General features: G+C 38.9%; 1 protein-coding gene across 1 annotated transcript in view; it reads left to right on the top strand.

Moving 5' to 3' along the window:
- Window positions 1-21,189, top strand: part of gmds (GDP-mannose 4,6-dehydratase) — a 127,676-nt gene that overhangs the window by 28,234 nt on the left and 78,253 nt on the right. The window contains exon 5 of the mRNA XM_008406879.1: window positions 20,111-20,303. Coding sequence (XP_008405101.1) covers window positions 20,111-20,303 — 193 coding nt within the window. The remainder of the gene's footprint in view (window positions 1-20,110; window positions 20,304-21,189) is intronic.

Here is a 21,189-nt window from a genome sequence, read left to right as displayed (position 1 = left end):
GTAACAGTGCTGCAATTAATTAAATTATCTCGAGCTTATCTTGATAGTGATAGTGACAGCTGTTGATAAGTGAAGTATGCGTATCAGTATTAAGGTGTTCACGCTCAGGGTTCCACCTAGAGCCCAGTGGTAGACGCACTAGGGCAGACCTGCAGCGGCCCACCGCGTTTTTGTGTTGAAATATGTTAAAACATAATCAGCTCTGATAGACGAGACATTTTCTCAGTCGCTGATCTGCACTGTYGTCAACTTAATGGTACAAGGAAAACATAGATTATGTTTCAACAATAAAATGTATCRYGTTTTAACCAGAAAAATWGTTGTTCAACCAGTATAATTTTCAAGTTTGTACAATTAAGTTTTCACRTGACTAACATATCAATATTGAAAGAACTTTAATAACTTTATTATAGCATAATCAATGTGTATAATGTAACAACATACTATATTGTTCAAACATGAAGAGTATATTGTTAGAACACAGTTTTCAAACCATAATGTGATACAGGATAATGAGGTTTGCTGAACCTCCACAAATTTTCACATTTCAGGACGTTACTTCCCATATTTTGTATAAAATGTGGGAGTGATACCCATATTTTACAATAAGTAATACCAATTGTATTATTGATATAATCGGTATTGTATCATTAATACTATTGGTCTTAATAAGTAATTGCTAAGTAATTAATACCAATGGATTTTCAGGCAGTTTAGTTAGTTCATCAGTTTATCACTCAGTTCAGATTTAGATTTTGAATATGGCAGAATACAACACAGTCAGGCATGTGCAGAAAACCATTTAGTTCAAAAATACCCCACAGCTGTTTTCTTTACAAAGAAACCATGGCAGGCCCCTTCTGAAGCGTGTAAACGGCTGTGGAAAGTGCCCACTTTGCAGATGGCTCGTCACAGACATGCTCAAACTGCAGTAAGTGACCCCGAGATGGGTCTGATATGCCGCGTGTCCTAAAGACGGTMAATTCGAAGAGAGGTGGGTTTGTGAGTTGGCGATTGGTGGCATCTACCAGAAAACTGAACGTGATTAGTCAGACGATCACTTGTTCTCCTCCGTTTGCGTTCAGTGTGAGCAAACTCCAAAGAAAACACTCCGATGTTGTCTTTACTTTTCTTTGCTCTCTTCATGCTGTCTCTTTTACGCAACAGCATACACACACACACACAAACACTCTCTCTCTCTCTCACACACACGCAATCAGAGTACTCAGAACTGAACATGAAATGGCAGAGGGAGGAGTGGACCTCTCCATGTTTTATTTTTGTGTGAGAACTTGTGGAGGTTGTGTTCTTCGGTCTCTCTGCGTAACATCTGTTTTCCTTTTTTTTTCTTCTTTTTTTTTGACGTCTTTGAACTTTGTCACAATGTAGCAAAGGGCTTGAGCTCTCTGACATTTCCAGCACTTTGACCATCCTTTCATTTAATTGCACACATAATGAGGGAGAAAACAAAAGAAGTGGCCAGGGCAGGGATCACGCTTTCCCTCTGAGGAGGGTAGTGATTTCGATTCAACCACCAGGGAATTTAAATGTTCCCATGATAAATCTTTCCAGCATCCCAGTGCCACTATGTGGTTGTATCAGCTTTGGCATGAAGCTGAGCTAGCAATCTCAGCTCGGACTGTTTATAGATGTGTGGTCAGCCCAGACCACCACAGCAAAGGGTTTACAATAATATTCTCCAAGTGATGCCTGTTGTAATAAAAGTGTCTCGCCTGGTGCAGCAAAACCAACGTGTTGTGCTGATCTTATTATTCTCAAATTAAAGTGTCGTGCTCCGGGCAGCAKGGCTATAAACTGTGGAACTTCAATAAAACCAAATTCCCCCCCTTGCCAGTTGATTCTCTGCCATCGAACACTCGTGTAAAATGTATGTGTATTTGAAAGAGAGCTTGCTCAGCATGTTGAGACATTTTGTTTGCACATAAATTTAATTCAGTTAACTGTTTATTGGTTGTATAAAAGCCACAATTCTGACCTCGGATTGCATTTTAATGACATTTAAATATGCTGTTCCAAGTCAAGTAACATGACAACTGTGTCTATTAACGGCAAAGTTTTGGATTTTAATCMGCTGGGGCGTGGTTAAAGAGCAAAGTAGGAAGATTATAAATTTATGATATGCAGTTTAGCTAATTAAAGAATGTTGAGACTTCACATTTTACCTTCCCTACGGTATGGTACATTGATGGAATTCATTATTTATGGGGGAATCACTTGTGGAGATTAAATYCTCATCCTCATTTTAGAATAACAGACAATAATTACAAATATATTGACTATATCTTAATTTTTTAAGGTAATTCAAACATTTTTCCTAATATTTTGACTAGCTAGTTATAGTAAATTGGATATTTAATCACATTTTGATCAAATGTCACAACCATGTAAAGACTAATAGTTAGCAGCCATGTGCAAGAAAGTGACAAATAAAAAAATCCCAAATTTCTAATTGAAAAAACTTAAGACTGAAAAATATTTTTTCACCCAACCATTAACAATTTCTTTTAATTTTGTTGRGGATATTTGTTTGAAATAATGAACTCTGTTACAGTAAATGACTTTTTTTCTGTTTACTGTTTTTGTTTTCTGTTTACCATAAATATAGGTTTTTTCATATTTAACAGTTATCTTTAAATATGTTTTTAAAGATTAAAAATCATTCTTAGCCTTTAGGATATTAATAAATGGTATATAACTGTATCTAGTGTGTTTTAGTGTCTGATTAAAAAAAAAAAAAAAAAATTGGAAATGGGTACTTTGTTTTTGCCAAGTTACATGATGTCCAGGAAAATGTAGTCATTTGAAGAAAGCAATTGTGATCAGAGCTGGGAATGTCAAAGCATTTGTGAGGTCCATCCTCGGCGTGAGCCTCCACAGCTGCTGATGCCTGCCAGTTCAGAGAGGTCTGGCTCTCCGTCTTTTGTTTCCGTGGATTGTGTTGTAACTTGTATCGTTTTGGAAGCTGAGCCCTCGGACGGGGAGCCGGGGGGAACATCTCGGGGCCAGATGTTTCTCCCTTTCTCTGCTCCTCTTTGACATGTCTTCATTCAGTGTGCATATAAAGACCCTGCTTAGGTTTAGGAGACATGAAGGCATTACTAGAGTGTCAGTCACCACCTCACTGCCCTTGGGGAGATCTACAGGAACACTCACATGCTGTTACATGGAGCGGCTATAGGTAACTGCAGTGCAGTCTTCGCGGTTATACTCGGTTTTTCTCTCACTTATTGGCTTTGACGGGTGGGTTAAGAAAGAAAATATGCCCCACCAAAACCACACAAGAAGACTCAGCACTGCTGCTCCTTATTCTACAGATTAATGGATCTTACTGCAGATAGTTCTGCATTTGGTTTAATTTAAAATTGCTAGTGTTAAAACCTTYAGAAATGAACCATCAGTTTAATGTTTATGCTGTCTTAGTTTGGTTCTGAGACAACCTTAGTCTTTACAATAACAGGACGGATGTATCTAGAAATACTAGTTGACCACTTAAATGTTTCTCAGGGGTTGAAAAAACACAAATGTGGCTTTGGAAGCCAACTGAAGAATTTCTTTATTGCTTTTGTAGGTTGTAAACAGAAATGGTTGTTTCTGGGAAGTCTTTTATCATATGTGCACAGCCACATGATATAAATATCCCAGTAATTATACCCTCCGTCACAAAGTTTGACAGTTTATCATCAAAACTATTGACACAAAATAAACCTTTAACATTAAGGTGTCTGTTAAATGCATTATTTTGCAGTTTAAAGGCCAATTCACATATTTAGGATTAAAACAATAAAAACAGTTCATGGGCTTATACGTCATATAAATGTTTGACAGTGTTTGTTCCAGGAAGAAATGATCATGCAGCAACAAACTGCAATAATATCTAAAGACACAAATTAGGTTCAGAATTTTAAATTTATTGGCAACTTTGACCAAACCATAGAGAATGAAAAATACACATGCAGGCTTAAATAGAAACATAAACACTTTTCAACAAAATGACACCTTGATGACACTTATATTCAATCATCATGATTTATTGTGTGGTGGTTCGTCTTTGCCAGCATAAATATGAGATTTTGGTGGCTCTAGTTTCATTCACAATTATAAGAAAATGAGGAAGTCTCGGGAACTTGTGGTAAGAGAAAGTAATGCTGCGTCTTGTACAAGGTGAAGGGGGAAAAGAAAGAACATTATCTTAATTCCTAGGCACAACTTGGCGTTCTGGCAGGAATTTATAAGGCAGGTCAGCATTAGGCCTGCCTTATAGAAGATCTATGTTGTTCAAGCCAATGATGAGTTAATGGATTCTCTCTAGAACTGGTGGTTTTGAAATAGGGTCCAAACCCTATGTTTGAAGTTAGAAGTATATTGTGTAAGCACTTCTCCCAAACAGAGGTAGGGTAAGGTAATTGTATTTATGTAGCACATTTTCAGCAGCAAGGCAATTCAAAGTGCTTTGGAGGATAATATTCAAACTAATTAGCTTGAGATCAATAATTTCTATACAGGATGGGAAGATTCCCCCCCCATCTGATTTTTTTGTCGTCAAAAAACAATGTATTTTTAAACTTTGAAAAAGAATGAGCCTAACTGGAGCAGTGTAGATAAATTGTAGGATATACATATATATGTATATAGATACATATGTATATATTTGTTACAAAATACAAAATAAATTCTACAAAATAATTCTATTTATAGGATTACATTTTCCTTCACTTTTACATTATTTTGCCTAAATTTGAGACCCGAAGGCAATTATTTTCTGTCCATTACTGTATTATATCTTCTCAAACAGCCTATATAAAGCATCCACCTTGAGGTGTGATTGTTGTATCTGCAAAGACATTTAAAAATCCGGTCATAACTTAGACGATAATCCCATCCCGAAGGACATTGTTGAAAGAGCTGATGCCGTCAGCGACTGTACATGTCGACTGATTAAACACACTGCACCAAGACCTATTCAGACAATCACAGAGCTTTTACACACTCAGAAAACAGAACAGAAACACTGTAAAAACCATCAACCTCAATGAGCCCGTGATTAACTGACAGGAGTGGCTGCCAGCACAGACTTGGCAGAGCACCAGCGGTGTCACTGTGGTATGTTGTTGTTTGCTTACATGTGTAACCGCACTAAGGAGATCGTCACAGACACAATACTAGCTCTCATTTCTCTATGTGAGCGTCTGTTGATACTTGCTGCCAGATTGGGAGATGATCCATGACGGCTACGTGACTGGCAGGTCTCTGCAGAATCCCTCAACTGTCATTTTCAGGGGAAGAACATATTCTTTCTTTATGAATTTCAACAACAACTCTTCATGTGAAAGGGAAAAAAAGGCATGTTTATCATGTCTGATAGAGCATTTTACATCAAACAATTCTGATATATGTTTAGATTTTTTTTTTAAATTGCTGGCCACTTCTAAAGGGTTCGTTCTGACTCTTGTTTGGTTTCTGTGATTCCATCACAGAAACGCTCTGAGAACGTATAAAAACTGTCTCTGTGCCTTGTTTTCCTTCACTCTCAACCAGACAGGACGTGAACACTGAGTGATGAATATGCAGAAAAAGTGTAAAGCATCTCTACAACGGAAGAGATTTCATATGCGAGGCCTTGAATGGCTCTCTGTGTGCAGCAGCACTGTGCCCACTCCCATGCGGTAAACGGGTAAGGTGACCCAGGCTGGACAGGTTGCGGTCAGCCTTACCGGGAAAGCGGAGGGTTTAAGAGTTGAGGGTTGTTGTAATTTTGGCTGCTTGGGCGGAAGAGCAGTGTAGAGGTGAGGACAGAGAACTCTGTGAAAACATAATCAAGACCGGACACCAGATACGAGTGTGGACTTGCATTTGCATGAACCGGTTGAGGACCAAAACATGTTGGAATCACTTGATCAAAGGACTTTTAAATTACGAAACAGATTTTTTTAATGGACAGTCATGGATGGTTATTATTGCTCTTCATGCGATACTTTGTTAAAGAAAGGCCTCTCTTAACACTGGCAAACTTTTTAAATGAAGTAGCGCTTGTGTCTTTCCATTGCTGTTCAGTCCCTTTCTTCTTCCATGGCTGTAAACAAGCCACATTGTATCAGCGTTCCTGAACCATTCGTTTGTGAGATAACAGTCATAAAAATTCCACTCGTAAGATTTTCGTCTGAATTGCCATTTGCTCCTGTTGACTTTTTGAGTCAATAAAATCAGTCCTGCACAATTACAGAAAGCAAACACAATGAAATCATAAATGCATATCATAAGCCCAAGTTGAACTAAAAGCCTCTTAGAATCAAATTGCCATCAGTTGCTTTGTGGAAGTATCCACAGTCAAGTTTTTAAAAGTATTTTAAGTACAAACTATACAGAAGGTTTGGCAGTGTATTCCACTGCCTGAGTGCAGCAGCCTGGAAAGATTGGTCTCGTGGAGTTTTGATAAAATATTGTTTTTCAGTGTTTTTCAATTTATATTCTGAGACACACCCATCCACTCAATCCTAAGGGCAATTTAGGGAGACCTATATATCTAACATGCTATATTTTTGTACTGCTGGAGTGGGAGCACACAGACAGAACCCACACTTGCAAAGGAAGAACATGCAGACTCCATGCAGGAAGAGTCGAGGCTGGGATTTGCATCAAAGTTCTACTTTCTGCAAGGGAACAGTACTAACAGCGATGCTACTGTCCAGTTCCAAACTGAAACGAATATATATGAAATATTTATTTTCACAACTCCAGTGGCATATAGCATATATTTCTATATTTGTTAAAAAAAGCCTAACTTTATGGTCATTTTGTAAAATATGTGTTGAGCCACAAATATGTGTTCTCTGTGCTAAAGTTTGTGTATTGTTACTGAATCATTCAAGCACAAACATAGGACTAATGTTGCAATTTAAAATAGTTGATGATGACCTGTTCCTAAAACACATAATTTGTTTTCATATATTTTGCAATGTCAATAAAAATATGAAAAAAAAATACATGTATATTTTGAACATTATTTTAAATGAGCATAAAATATATTTCTAAGGGCAATTCTTGAATATTTTTTGTTTAGCTGAAGTATGCCTTGACATTGTTAGGTTCTGATATTGGAAAATAAATTCAAACCCACTATTACCAATAAACTTCTATGCAACTAGATCTTCTCCAAGTCTTTTGACAGTACAGTCATTTTGGTTAACTGTGTTCACCAGATCCAAGTATAATTTTTATGTACTCGAGTACAGGTTGTTTTTTTTTTTTCATTTTTGACTGGACTAGGCGTTGTCAGACCCTTTACTGAAGGAATGCATATTAGTTTGAACTGTAACTTGAGAGTACGTCCCAGAGTTCTCCCTGCTGGAGTTTCTGTGAAAATAATCGAGTTATGTTCTTTAGCAAGCAGCTGGATAGCCAGAGGTTGAGTTTGTGGTTTCGCCAGGTTGCTGGTGGATCGTGGGATAGTTCGGGTCAGCAGACTTTCTTCCTACATGTGCTCATGTTGGCTTATCATTTTCCACTTCAGGCGCAACGCTCTTATAGCCACCTAATTGTGTGGCAGTTTTGCAATAAAGTGAAATACTTCCAAATTTCAAACCGAGGCATCCATCTCCTCATGTTCTCTTTTGGGGATTGCATTGTGGTTGTTTCCCCCTGTCCTTTCCTGAAAATAATCCTGCTACATGTTTCTTTGACACCGTCTTTCCGCTGATATTGGAAAAGCACTGCAGGATAAAGGAATTTGCTGCCATGCATAGCAAAGAAAGGCTTTCCACTGATATCCAAAACTTCAAGCAGAGCACTTCCCCTTCCCGAAAAGCCTTCCTTACCACAGGCCTCCTTCAAAGACCAGCTTCTCAGCAACAGCCCGCCCCGGCATGCCGACCCCTGCTCCTGTGTTCCCGCTCTGGTGAGCGAGGCAGGCGGAGCTGGGCTGGACGTGAACTCAGGCAATTGTCTTCTCCTAAGCTGTCTTTGTGCTTTTGCATGTGTCTTTGTGTGTGCATGCGTCTCCACGTGGATTTGTAAAACCGTGAATCATGGGTTTCTGCTGATGATATGCTGATGGCATTTAATTGCCATGTGACCAACAGAGGGCTACACACAGGGAAGTGCCACTGTTGGGGTAATAATGCATGAGTAATAGGGCAGTGGTTTCGGAAAAGATTATGTTTAAGCCAGTTGAATGTCAGCAAAGACAAAGTACAGCACCAACTTGTTTGCCTTCTACAATAATTACGTTGGATTAAAGAAAAATACAGCATGAGGAGCAGAATGAAAAGAAATGGCTTTTGTTGGACTATTGAAGCATATTAATAAGAACAGAAGAATGAAGAAGCATCATTCAGAATAATTGTAGCAAATTGTCACAAGAGAATTGATACAAATTGCAACGTTTCAAATGCCTGATGTTCCCACCAAATTCTTTCGCCTACCGTTTGTATAAAACGCAAACTTCAGGTGGTCAAATAGAGAAAATTTGTCACCATAACCACTATTTTATAAAATTAGACTAATAATATGTATTTTCTCTCTTTTTTCCAAATAGTCACTGCAGCTACACTCCATTCAGTAGCTTGTAGAAGAACCTTTAGCAACAATAACTTGTTAATCCTTAAATGCCTGTTTAGGACGGTTTCACATATTGTGGTGGATACATTTTGGTCACGCTTTAGTGCGCTTCTTCACTCCTGCAGACATTAGTGTCTGCACATCTGTCTTAAAACTGCAGCTGTTGTACAGGTGATCTCACTTTTGACTCATGAATACGTTGGTATACAGAGGAGTTTGCTGATATTCTTACTGCCGAGTACTGTAGTTCTGTCACTACAAAAATCAAATCATAACCCCTACACCACTGTGCTTGGAGGTTTGTATGATATATGTGTGGATATCTTGTGTTTACCGTTCCTCAGACATGATGTCGTATGTTATGGCCAAACACCTCTACTTTGCCATCACCTGTTTAAAAGACATTGTTCCAGAGTTGCAGTCCTATGTTGTGCTGCCACAACAGTTTTGATAAAAGATGCCAACTTTGTCAACCCTTCCAAACAAGCCATACTTATTGTCAAAATCATGCTGCTATGAGTTTTAACATTTTACATGCTGAGACCTTTTGAAGATGAGGTTGAACTTTTGGGTTGTTGCTAACATCCTTTGATCTGATATTTGCTGGGATGTCCACACCTGGGAAGCTTGACAACCATCTCAAATGTTTTCCACTTGTAAAAATTATCTCCATGGAATGATTGACTTCAAATAGTTTGGCAATTAATTACCTTACAAACGGCTTGAAATAACAAGCAGATGAAATGTCTAAAATCAAACTCATAAAACACGCGGCAGCAATTTGGAAATAATTCTGTCCGATCATTTGGAGGTTTTTCTTTTGACTCTATATGCATCAAATACTTGTTTGTGCCTCTGCAATGTTGTCTTCTGACTTGATTCAGTGGCTAGACTGTAACTTTAAGAGTTAACAATGTTGTGTCAGAGCAGTGTCAAACCTGTAGGCTATCTGAAGCCATTATAATGGAGATAAATGACAGAGATTAAATTTCCATCTCTGACCAAGCTCCACAACATTATGTTAAGACTGATGACTGGTATTAACGTGGATTACCGGCTGTGTGTGTCTGTCTGTTTATACACTCTGAGCTAATTTTAGCCTTTGTGCAAATATTCTTGTATTTACAGGCCTGTTGCACTTCCTCCACACAGCACACAAACGTTCAGGTCACATGTGAATGTTTCGTAAGTCTGTCTCTATGTGAGCAGAATGAGCTATAGAAAGCAGAATTTTAATCAATCTTTTTTTTTTTCCTCCCTTAAATTGTACATTTTGTATTTTTAGACGGATCAGAGTGGATCTGGCCAGCCCTCTTTTAAAAGCACAAGTCTGCGTGCTGATCTGTGGGCCTGAACCCGAGTCACCTGTTTTAAGTTGAACAAGAAAGTTTAAGTGTGATAGTATTCTTAGCAAAATTATGACATCTTTTTTCTCTTTTTTTTTTTTTTTGTATTTTAAGAATGCAAAAGTCTGTTGACGTTACAATGAAGTGGGTATTGTTCTGCGAGAGAGGAATGAAACAGGAATGTGGAGCGGGAAAGACGGTAAAAGACGTTGAGATAAGAAAGTGCTAATGTCCCTAATTCACTCCAGATGAAAGCTCTGGGGCTGATGGGGCTGGGACGGATGAGAAATGTCAGCCACGCCTACATCACACCATCATTTAATGAGTCTCCTAATGTTGAGAGATGGGTCGTAACCATAGAAACAGAGAGCACAACACACATGGTCTCAAACGTGTTATCCTCTAAAGTGTAGGTGGTTCATTGGTCTCGTTCAACCGTGCAGCCTTCGCTGTGTTTTTGATTTGTTTTTGCGTCAGCAGTGTCCCAGCCTGAGGAAGCCAAAAAAGGTTTCTGTGTCACAGTTCGATTTCATACTCAGGAAATTAGACGTAGCAAATTAAGCTTAAGCACCAATTTTCAGCTGTTTAACCCTTAATTCTTTTTTCTCAGTGTTTTACATTTTGAAAGGAATTTCTTATTAATTTTAAGTAAGAAATTGTGAGCTTTAGAGTGAGAACTGTATTTCTTTGCATACTGTATTTTGAAGATGCACATAGACATGTCTTTATTGGAACATAATATAAAGTCCCAAGTTTACACATTTTTCAAATTGCACCAACCAGACACCTTTAATGAATCTGAAGGACAGAAGGGAAGGTATTTATAACCATCATGAAACTGCTGGACCRTAACCTGGATCCTTCTTGTTGTCAAGTCTACAGCGGTCATGCAGCTGTTGAGCTGTTTCTGTCCAGGGGGTCCTGAGTGGACTCMGAGAGGTGTGAGGGTTCCAGGAGGCTGCKTGAATCTAATGCCACAATTCCCACGGTGTAAAAACGTTCCACAGTGGAGTCTTCAGATCACCTTTTTAAAATCAAATTTCATGTTAATTTAAATACCAGAAAAAAATATGACWCCACAAAAACTAGTTATTTAACAATTGGTGCACTCTAGCAAAAAAATAYGTTTTTTATTTATTTTGGATGCCAGAAGGCTAAAAGAAGTTTTAAAATCTCACTCTAACCCTTAACGTCTGTTTGTCTGTGTAATGAAAATAAAGGTGGTGCCTTGTGCTTCAAAGGTGTGCCATACAAATGTAAGAATGTGATGAGAATGTGTTCAGTTGACAAAACTACAGAATAAAAGCAGCGAGCTGCAACAATAACATCATGGAGCATTTAAGTAGTTTACAAAAAGCAACAACAGGGCAGAGTTGTGTTTCCACATGGGAAGATTAGGGTCGGGATTTATATCRGTGACTTCCTCTGCTCACAAGGAGGATATTTATCAAGTAAACAGTGCGGGATGGGATGTTTGTGGGCGCTGCCAGATGGAAAGGAGCATGGTGGATGCTGGAGAGGGGAAGATGTTTGGGAATGATGGAGTAAAGAGGGGGAGTTTCTAGAGAAGAATGCATCAATTTAAGTCATTCTGAATCGTCGTCTCTGTTATCMGAGTATTGTGCACATCACAGCTAAATGGACCAGCAGCAGCTGGTCCATTTAAACTGATCTCCAGTTTAGGTAGCTGGAGAAACAGAAGACCAGGATGCAATAGTTGTCTCTCAGGTCTGGTAAGGGGTCTCGTATACGGGAGGTTTTTCATCGCCTCTACAGTAAAACTTTACTTTGAAGTAATGGCCGTGCTCTGCTGATTAATTAAARTGTTAGGAATTACACTGGTAGAGGATGTTTTTTTAATTTTTTTAAATTTTTGTTTTTTAGAAACAATATTTACACAGAATTATCAAAATGTCTTTTTCTATAACAACCACAACTATTTATCTATTTATTTATTTTAGTTCTTGTATACCAGTATTATTATTGGTGACAATTATTTAATTCATCCTACCAAAAGCTTTAGAAAGTAAAAAGGTTAAAATTGAGATGTTGATTTATTTTTTTCCCAGTCAGTAACTCTTAATTATTAGTAACACATTTTTAACCAGTGTCTTCTAATGMATAMAGTCTTCTCTTATTRGCTTATTTCAGTCACAAAATCCATTATTCACTTTAAAGATCTGATTTTCTCTGAAAGCTAACAGAAAGCTACCATACCCAAAGGAATAAGTCACACATTCGATTTTTGATAAAAAAAAAAAGCCAATCACCTTAGTCCCTGCTTGCATGTTTTATGTGGATAAGTGGCCGCATGGGCATGTGGCCAAATTTTATAAACAGGCTAAATAACAGTAACTCAAACAAAGAAAGGTTTGAATGATGATAACACTATTACAAACATGTCCTGAGATCTCTGYTGTGAAATTCTTATGAATTATCACAGATACCAGAACCCTACCTGCACATCCTCACATAATGAGGACTCCTCCACTGAAGCCTCCTGGGCATGACCTCAGCTCACCGCTGTAGGACCTGTTGCTATGTTTACGCTTGTATTTGCGATTGTAGGGTAGCAATGACTGATTGGTGGTAAATGTCTGCAGGGAAGACGAGCAGACTTGAGGGAAAGAAAGAATGTGAGGCTTCTTCTGTTCTTGAATGACTTTTCCAGGGAGTTTCTATTCCTGGCTCTCTGATCCGACGTTAAAAGAACGAAGTGTACGAATCCACCTCTGCTGTCTGCTCTTCAAACGCTAAAAATTATTATCTTCGAATAACCAGCAGTGGATGGCATTAGGCACAAAAGGAGATCAAATTGAGAAATGAAAAATTAGTTGCCGTCATAAAACCTTTTGGCATAAAAGTGGTTGACTTGATTAACCTGGTTGGTTTCCTTTCATTCGTTCAGGGCTTTCAGAGATAATTTAAAACACTCGTTAATTGTGTTGCTGTCCATTCGGCCTTGCGTATTTCTGGATCCTGAAGTCATTTGTCAGCTGTTTTGTCTGGCCTGTTGTTTTTTTTTGCTTTTAGTGTGCTGAAGAGAAGTTTCAAATTATTGTTCTACATCTGTCCATTAAAATAAAGCTACGATAAAGCTTAGACAGTTTTCTTCTGTGTATGCAAAAAACAAGCAAGCCTAAATGCTAAATCCAAGTAATCAAAGCCACATACRTCAAACATCCCTCATAATCTGTGCTTTAGAGTTGAAATGAAGCTGTGGAGTGAACAACCGCCACCAGTTCAGATCACGTCATCGATCAACAATAATGCGTGCAGACACCCAGAAAAGGAGTGAAAAAGGTTAAGGGGAGCGCCGCGAGGCAGACGGGGACTTTCCAGACRCATTGTCAAAAATYCTGAATTTGACAGTCGACCTTCAACTTTCTGTCTACCTGCCCTGACATAGTCTGTTCTCACTGCACTTCTCTCCACGTCTGTCTCTCTATCAGATTCACCTGATCTGTGTACATGTTTTTATTCATTACCATRGCTGCAGCAACACTTGTGCTTACTGAGCAGAAGACGCCTGTAATTAGACAAAAAAATGTAGGGATTGAGATGTGATTGTAATGATGAGTGAACATCAGAGGGGGGGGGATTAGTGGGTGGATGCATGTTCTGCCATGTGGAGAGCCGAGATTTGAAAAATGAATGTTCACCGAGAACTCTCTTTTATGTTTCAAGCACGTAAGTTTATCTTATAAATCCCATCTCCCAAGCTCTCTAAGTAGTTTTGTGCTTAGCATCACATTATACGGCTGTGCGAACACTGAATAGCCACAAAAAAAGAAAGACCTGAACAAATGAGGGATGAACTCTGTTTTAAAATCACGTTGAAGCAATTCATGTCTTTGTAGAAGGTTGCCACAAAACACAAAAAACATAATTTGTGAAAAGTTCCACCTCAAAGCTGATTTAAAGCCTGACTGAGACTATAAATAGTTACTGTTTGCAAACACTCTGCACATCTTCCTCTTTTTAGCACACGTGAGGATTAATAGCGGCAGTAAATATCGGACTTTCTCTTGTTGCAGCAGACATGAATGAATCTATGTGGTGAATTGCCGTATTTATTGTGCAGCACATAGATAGGTTCTGGCTCAYATTCATACAGCCCAGAAAGAAAAGTGCTGTGTAGGAGGATTTTGTATGAAGGTTATTTTATTTCTTGGTGCAAAATACACATGTGGACAGAGTAGAGAAGACCCAGCAAAAATTTACGAACAATCCAATAAATCCTAAACATTTTGTGAAAGTGAACGGAAACTCAAATCGAATCTCAAACCTCATTTAAAGCCACGTTTACCCGAGCCACCAGGTAACCTGTCAGCTTAATTTTATTGAGGCAGAACCAAGAAAATATTTTTTTTATATACGACTCATTTGGCATAATTTGGAAATCGCTTCGCCTATTTACTTAGTTTGTTGTTGCCTGAAATTAAATGCAGTTTGAAGAGATTAAACATTTTAGCGTAAGAGAAATAAAAGCAAAACGAAAACAAGCCTGTCTGTCACAACACTCTTCTTTGTCGTCTTTGTCATTGAAAAGATAAAAAAAGCTCTTGAGATATTTGAAGCACTTCAGCTATGTTATCGGAAGAGTTCTTTCAGCACGGATATTCTATAAATAACTTCACTGTTGGGACTTCCTTCAGGTGCACTTTAATTAAAGCTCATTAAATCATGTCACTGTGGTCATATTTAATCTTAATGCCCCAAACATTTATTTATGACCAGGATTTTCATTTTGAAACTCTTGGCATTTGGTTGGTATCTGTAGTCGTGTGTGCACTGTGCGCTGATGCTTGCTGAAGGTCTCCTCAGGTATTCATGCCTGTGGTTTCACCTGATATTTATCAGACTGGAGAGCGGTACTGCGCGTTGTGACCCATTTAAGCGGCACTTKGTTGCCGGCGGCAAAACACCGGGGGGAAAATGCGTTCCAGCTGGATGATGCAATGCTGCGTCCTCGTCTCGGTTACACTCTCATGTCACTCACTGTTCATATACTTCTCTCACCGTTTGAATTTCTTTCATTTCTCATTGTGTCTGCATTTTAGGGAAAGGCCATTTGGCACAGGGCGAGGGGGAAAATACAGCTCTCGTGTTTTTGTAAAAGGTGTGTGTGTGTTTATGCACAGTGACACATTCCACCAAGATGGAGCTCGAGGCGCAGAGATTCCCTCTGGAGTTTCATCACAACACAGCGGTTCATGATGATGGAGATGCTGMACTGTTTGCAGAGAGTGAGCTGTCAGCGTGGGCTCGCATACAGCAACAGTAGCTTAGGCTACAGTTCTGGAAAACATGGAAAGTTCGTGTAGCGCTGGCCTGCTACGTTGATGCTCTCGTAACTTATTGTGACACTTGTTGTTGACTTTGAGCTGCCCTGCGTGGGTTCGGCTCTCTCCTGGAGGGAAATCCGTCTGTTTGTCTTTGGGGAAAACACAACTGCTCTAATTTGGGTCGGCCTGTAACCTGTTGATTAAAGGTGTAATTGTCTGTGGTTTCTTTCCACAGCCTCCCCTTCTCACACTTGAGCATGAACGCATTTTTTTCCAGATCCTGTCACATTTTCTTCCCTTTTCTTTTCTCCACCTTCAGGATTGATTACTGTCTTTTTCTTTCCTGAGTTAAGTCGGGGAAAAAAATATCAATGTTTGCAACAAGAAAAAAGAAAAGGTCTCGGGTGATCAAGCCAGGAACATTCACATATCAGCTCAGATCAACATTTATGCAACATTTTTATCGGATGCATAGAAAGTTTTAAGACAAACCCTGAACAGCCTTAATAACCTTAAACTGCCTTTTGTCCAGTCTCACATCACTGCATGTTTACTCTTGTTGTTTCAAAGCGCAGACTGATAACACAGGTGGTTTATTGGATTATCAATGAACTTATTGTCTTCTTTCTACTTCTTCCTTTCCCATGTTCCCCTTTTCTTCATTTTCTTCCCCTTCTCTTTTTCTTTCACCACTTCCTTGTCTGATGTCACCTTTTCATACTTCTATTCTTTCCGTTTTACCTCCCCTCCATCATTTTGGCCTTCTGCTTCTCTTTTTGTACTCTCTTCTCCCCGTTCCTTTCTCTTTATTCTCCAATTCCCCTTTCTCCTATTAATTTTCCTTTGTGCTTCCTATTAATTTTCTCACCTTATTTTTCCTTCTTCTTTTCTCATCCCTCCTTTTTCACTTATTTTTATTCTGTCTTTTTTATACTTTTTTTGTCCCATTTCCATATTCCTCTGTTTCATTTTGCTGGAGTTGATTTTCTTCCATTACTTTATATTCTGCTTAATGTCCTATTTTTCTTATTTGTGTTAACTTTCCTTTGCCTTTTTCTCTTAGACCTTGATTTTTATTTATTTCACTTTCTTGACTTTCCTGTTCTTCATTTCATTCTCGTCTTCCTTTATCATGTCTCTTTTTTTATTCATCCTTTCATCCTCCTCATTCTCACTCTCTATTTTTGCCCCTTGCTTTGCTGTCCTTGATTGGCTTACGACCTTTTGTAATTTATAAAGCGCTTCCAATATTTGTTTGGTTAAAATTCAACAACTAAAGTTTGAAATTTAGGATTGAGTACCTGTTTTATAACATTGCAAATCTTCAAAGGTTCTGGCATAATTCTAGAAACTCCAGCTGTCTCCTTGTCCCAACCGCTCAACCAAAACTTTCACCCTTGATGGCAGGTGACAATTGTTTAGATAAAATTGAATGCAAAATGTTAATCAATGCTGTTCAAGATACTCAGAACAGCATTGATTAACATTTATCATGAAAATGTTGGTCAAAGTCCACCAGAACTTGCTGTCTGCAAGTAGCTGCTGGACAACAAGCAATATGGGATTGTCATCCTTAATGTTTGGCATCAAAATCCAGTTTCACTTGTATGAATAATGTCTTCAGTATTCTCACTACATTCCAAGCCAATGGGGAAGTTTTTAAAAAAGTGTTTGTTTTTCCCAGTAGTAGAACCTGTGAAGACTAGAATAAGTTAAATACATAATAGCTACACTTTAACTCCCAATTTTTTACTTTAAAAGCAACAAAGTTGCTCGTCTTATTTTTCCACCATAAAAAGAGAAAATGGCTAAAATGCATCATAAGAAGCTCCAAATTAATTTGACATTGGTATCCCTGATGAATCTATGTAACATTCTGAATGACACAGTATAATACACGGCACACATTCCTTTTCAACTCACCTACACCTGTATATATACGACTCAATGTCTCCATTTGTTTCTCTATGCACGAAAGCGAAGGCCATGGCTAAACTAATGTAGCTCATATTTATACACGTGTCGCTACTCTTGGGCACATTGTCAGTGAGCACACACTTGCATACCTTCACACACTTATGGAGTCACATTCCACAATTTCAGGCATGCATTTCAACAAGCCCCTGTGTGAGCACGAAAGAAGTGAAACCGCCAATTGCAGCACATGTATCCTGTACATTTAGAAGCTTTTTAAATGGATGCTTTGCTGTCAGACAAAATGTTTGCTTGTCAGTGGACCCCCCCAATGCTGACAGAGCTTGGCTGACTTCCCAGAACAGAAGAATATTTGGCAGGTTGTCTGAGAGGCCCAGCAGTCACAATGACACTCTCCCCAAACACACACATTCTTCGAGTGGTGTGCGCAAACGTCCGTCCTCGCAACCGTGATCGCTCAGGCTGGACATATCATAATGATAGAGAATGGAGGCATTAAAGCAATTTGTTTGATTTAAGTTGTCAAGAAACACTAGGCCACGGCCTTCTCAGCTGGTTTTGATAGACGCTGCATGTGTGTCCTATGCACTTCATCTCCGGAGGAGAGCTGAAGGGAAACACACACTGTGATGTGTGTGGGAAGGAGTTTTGATTGTGGGATGTAGTAGCACAAAATAAGAGTGGTTTTTACCCTCTGTACGTGGTTGTGTAGTGTCACATCTTTGTGAGTCTCGTCTTTCAACTGTTGAATCAAAACATTTGTGTTTGTCTGCTAACATGGACTTCTGATTTTCTATATCGCACATGCTAGTAAGACTCAATGCGGATTTCAAAGAGTGACTATGTATGAGTAGATTTAAAGTCTTTTGGGTACAGTCAGTTGAAATAAGTTCAGTGTTTCACACTGGACAGATTGTAAATGGTAACTATCCTGTACTTTTACATCACTTTATCCAGTTCAGAAAACCCCAAAGCACTTAAAACTACATTCAGTCATTCACCCATTTGCACACTGATTGTTATTCAATTTCCGTCTTACAGAAGTGAGGCTGCAAAATTGGCTTTGCGCTTGCCATACTTCCAAAACGGCCAGATTTTAGAAGGGATGTGATGTTCTTCACCAATCTTCTCTAACAAACCTCTGCTATMTTTGCCCAAAACATTAGTTACAATTAAATGCAATAACATAGGTTTTTGACATGTGACACATTTAGAAAAAAGTCTAGGGTCTATGAAAAATGTAGAATTTTCTGTAGATGATTCATGTCGAAATACACAGTCTTTTTTTTTGTCTAGTAAGTGAGCAAACGTGCATTGAACAAAAGGGTTTTTAAGATGTTTTATGAGTTTTTGTTTTTCCATTAACAGAGAACAACATGCAACAGGTGAAATAAATTATACAATCTGCTAAATCTACAAAGGAAAACAGTTGTTTGATGCGGCTCCAAGAAAACCTACAACTCTGAAATAATTCCCAGATAAAATTCAACTTCCTTCTGTGAATATCGTGTAAAACTGCATCCGTTTGGTTTTGTATCCAAATGTTTCAAGTTTTGCGCCAACCTCTTGCGTTGAGTGTACATGGCCATTATGTAATGTGTGCTGTATGTCTCTGTATAAAGTACCCTCTCACTTTCTCTTGTAATTGATGTAAGTATAAATGAAAATGCCAGAATGCAAAGTAAAAGCATGAGTGGAGCGTCACAGGTAATTACACTGAGTTGCAGAGTGTGATTGAACTTGATTAAACCTCCTCCTGGTGTGTGTGCACGTCATGGGGGAAATAGAGGTCCAGTGTTCTCGGATCCCAGCTTTAAATAAGGGGTCTTTATCTACTTGTGTGTGTGTGTGTGTGTGTGTACACGTAGTGCTGGTGTGAACACACTAAAAGGTTGGAGTTTTTTTTCCTCCATTTAAATGTGGCCCACGCGGCTYGCACCAGGTGTGGTGACCACTAACCAGCCTGGCTTTTAACAGTCACGCCTGATTGGAAGCTTGAGGCCAAGCTGGCACACACTCAAGCTTACGCACTCACAGCACACGGTGTCACCCATACACTCGGACCTTCTCAAAACCATTTACAATTTAAATKTAATCTCCCACAAAGCGTTTATAAAGTTCACTCTTTTCACCATTTGCAGTGGAAGGAGGGATTCTGGGAGTTGTAGTAGGAATTTTAGAGAGAGTCTGATTTGCTATTGTCTCTAGAAATGCCTTTTTAAGTTTAAAGTACATTTTGTTTAGCATAATTTTTGGGGTTGTTTTTTGAAAATTGTTTAGTAAAAGCTTTGTGTCATGACYCAAACAGTTAACATATAAGAACGTGATTAATTTCTATTCTTAATGTGTCGATTTATTGTAGCAACAATGTTTGTATATTTTTTACAGTAATAGTCCTCTACATTTATTTCATTAAAGGATGTGATGGTTGTTTTGTCATTTATTCAATTGTACAATTGTATATTCGGGGTCAAATGTACAACGACCCTGAATATGCAAACAAATWGGTTGTGTGAACCAACAGCCTACAAAACCAGCATGGAGGAAAAATAGTTTTTGTACTCCTAACTGACAGTACAAGAAAAGTTTGCTTTTAATGGCAGGCAGTGAGAAAAAAAAGTAAGTAACTTGAATTCCAATGTGTGTAAATTCAACTCTGTTTGACCCTCATTTCACAGAACTTTTTTTTTTTATTATTCTTTTGGATATTTCTGCAATCTTAAGTACAAAGTGTCCACATATCTTACAAGTTCATGCATAGTGATCATGGATGGTGCAAAGGAGACATCGTTTCCTTGGTGCATTCTGATATTTTTCTGCCTTCATTTTGAATTTTACAGCTCAAAACCAAAATTCTGATTTATTGTGTGTTCTGCAGGAATAAGCAGAAACGTCAGTTTTTTTGGTACAGATCTTATTATTGGTATTGAAACCGTCTCMTTTTTTCCCCCCTCTTTTTGTTCCCAGATTTCCTTTGACTTGGCTGAATACACAGCTAATGTGGACGGTGTGGGCACTTTGCGTCTCCTGGATGCAATCAAGACGTGTGGTCTGACCAGCAGCGTCAAGTTCTACCAGGCTTCCACCAGTGAGCTGTATGGCAAAGTCCAGGAGATCCCGCAGAAGGAAACCACACCTTTTTATCCCCGCTCACCTTACGGTAACGCTACAGACTCACGTGGCAGCAAGCATGAAATATGTTCTCTGTTTACATTTGTCAGGGATTGCACGKGATCATTTAAGCACGTACAAATTGCATGAAATCTCTGCTGCACTTTATCTTTTTTATGAATAAACATCCTTACGAATGTGTGTGATTGAATAGAGGAGTTATAGTTCTAACTCCCTTTGAGCTTGCTTCACACCCTGGGGCCAAACGTCGGATTGAAGACTGGAGTGGCTCTCTTTTTAACAAAGACACCTTTATATCCACACCACTCAGCACTCACTTTCAGCTTGTACACACACGCACGCACGCACACACACACACACGCATAAACACGAGCTGCACACGTGTGTTAGCGATCAGGTTTAATGTTCTCTGTTGTCTCAGTGCTCTCCCGCCTGACACTTTCCCCATCTGTCAGCACTCAATCTGAAGCTGAATAGGAGGTGCGTACCGAGCTGCTCCTCCATTAATTAGACCTGAGAAGTTGGAGGCGGAGGTTGCCATGGCGAACTCCCTTCACCTCAAGTGTACATCTTGGCCTATGGCTTAATCAACAGGCACCTCCCTTCATTCGCTTTGGTATTTGACTCATTACAGGAGAAGGGAGGATGAGGAGGAGTTTGGTTAAAGATGGTGCTGCTCTTGGTCAATCACAGTCTCAGATTCACACTCCTGAAAGAAGGACAAGTTTTGTTGATGTGCTATATTTAACTCCAGGATGTGGTTTTATGGTCTTCCTCAGCAATTTTAATTGAAGAAGCATTTCTTTCTCTCTCTGCTTTTTACTTTACTACATTAGTTAAAGCAATTTTTGTGAGAGCCTCTGTTTGAATAGCTCAACAATCCTGTCAAATTTGAAAGAGCCTTTTCTGCCTTT

This window comes from Poecilia reticulata, linkage group LG4 (assembly GCF_000633615.1).
Source record: "Poecilia reticulata strain Guanapo linkage group LG4, Guppy_female_1.0+MT, whole genome shotgun sequence".
NCBI lineage: Eukaryota > Metazoa > Chordata > Actinopteri > Cyprinodontiformes > Poeciliidae > Poecilia > Poecilia reticulata.
Note: the sequence above shows the minus strand (reverse complement) of the source record. Positions and strands in the feature narration are given on the sequence as shown.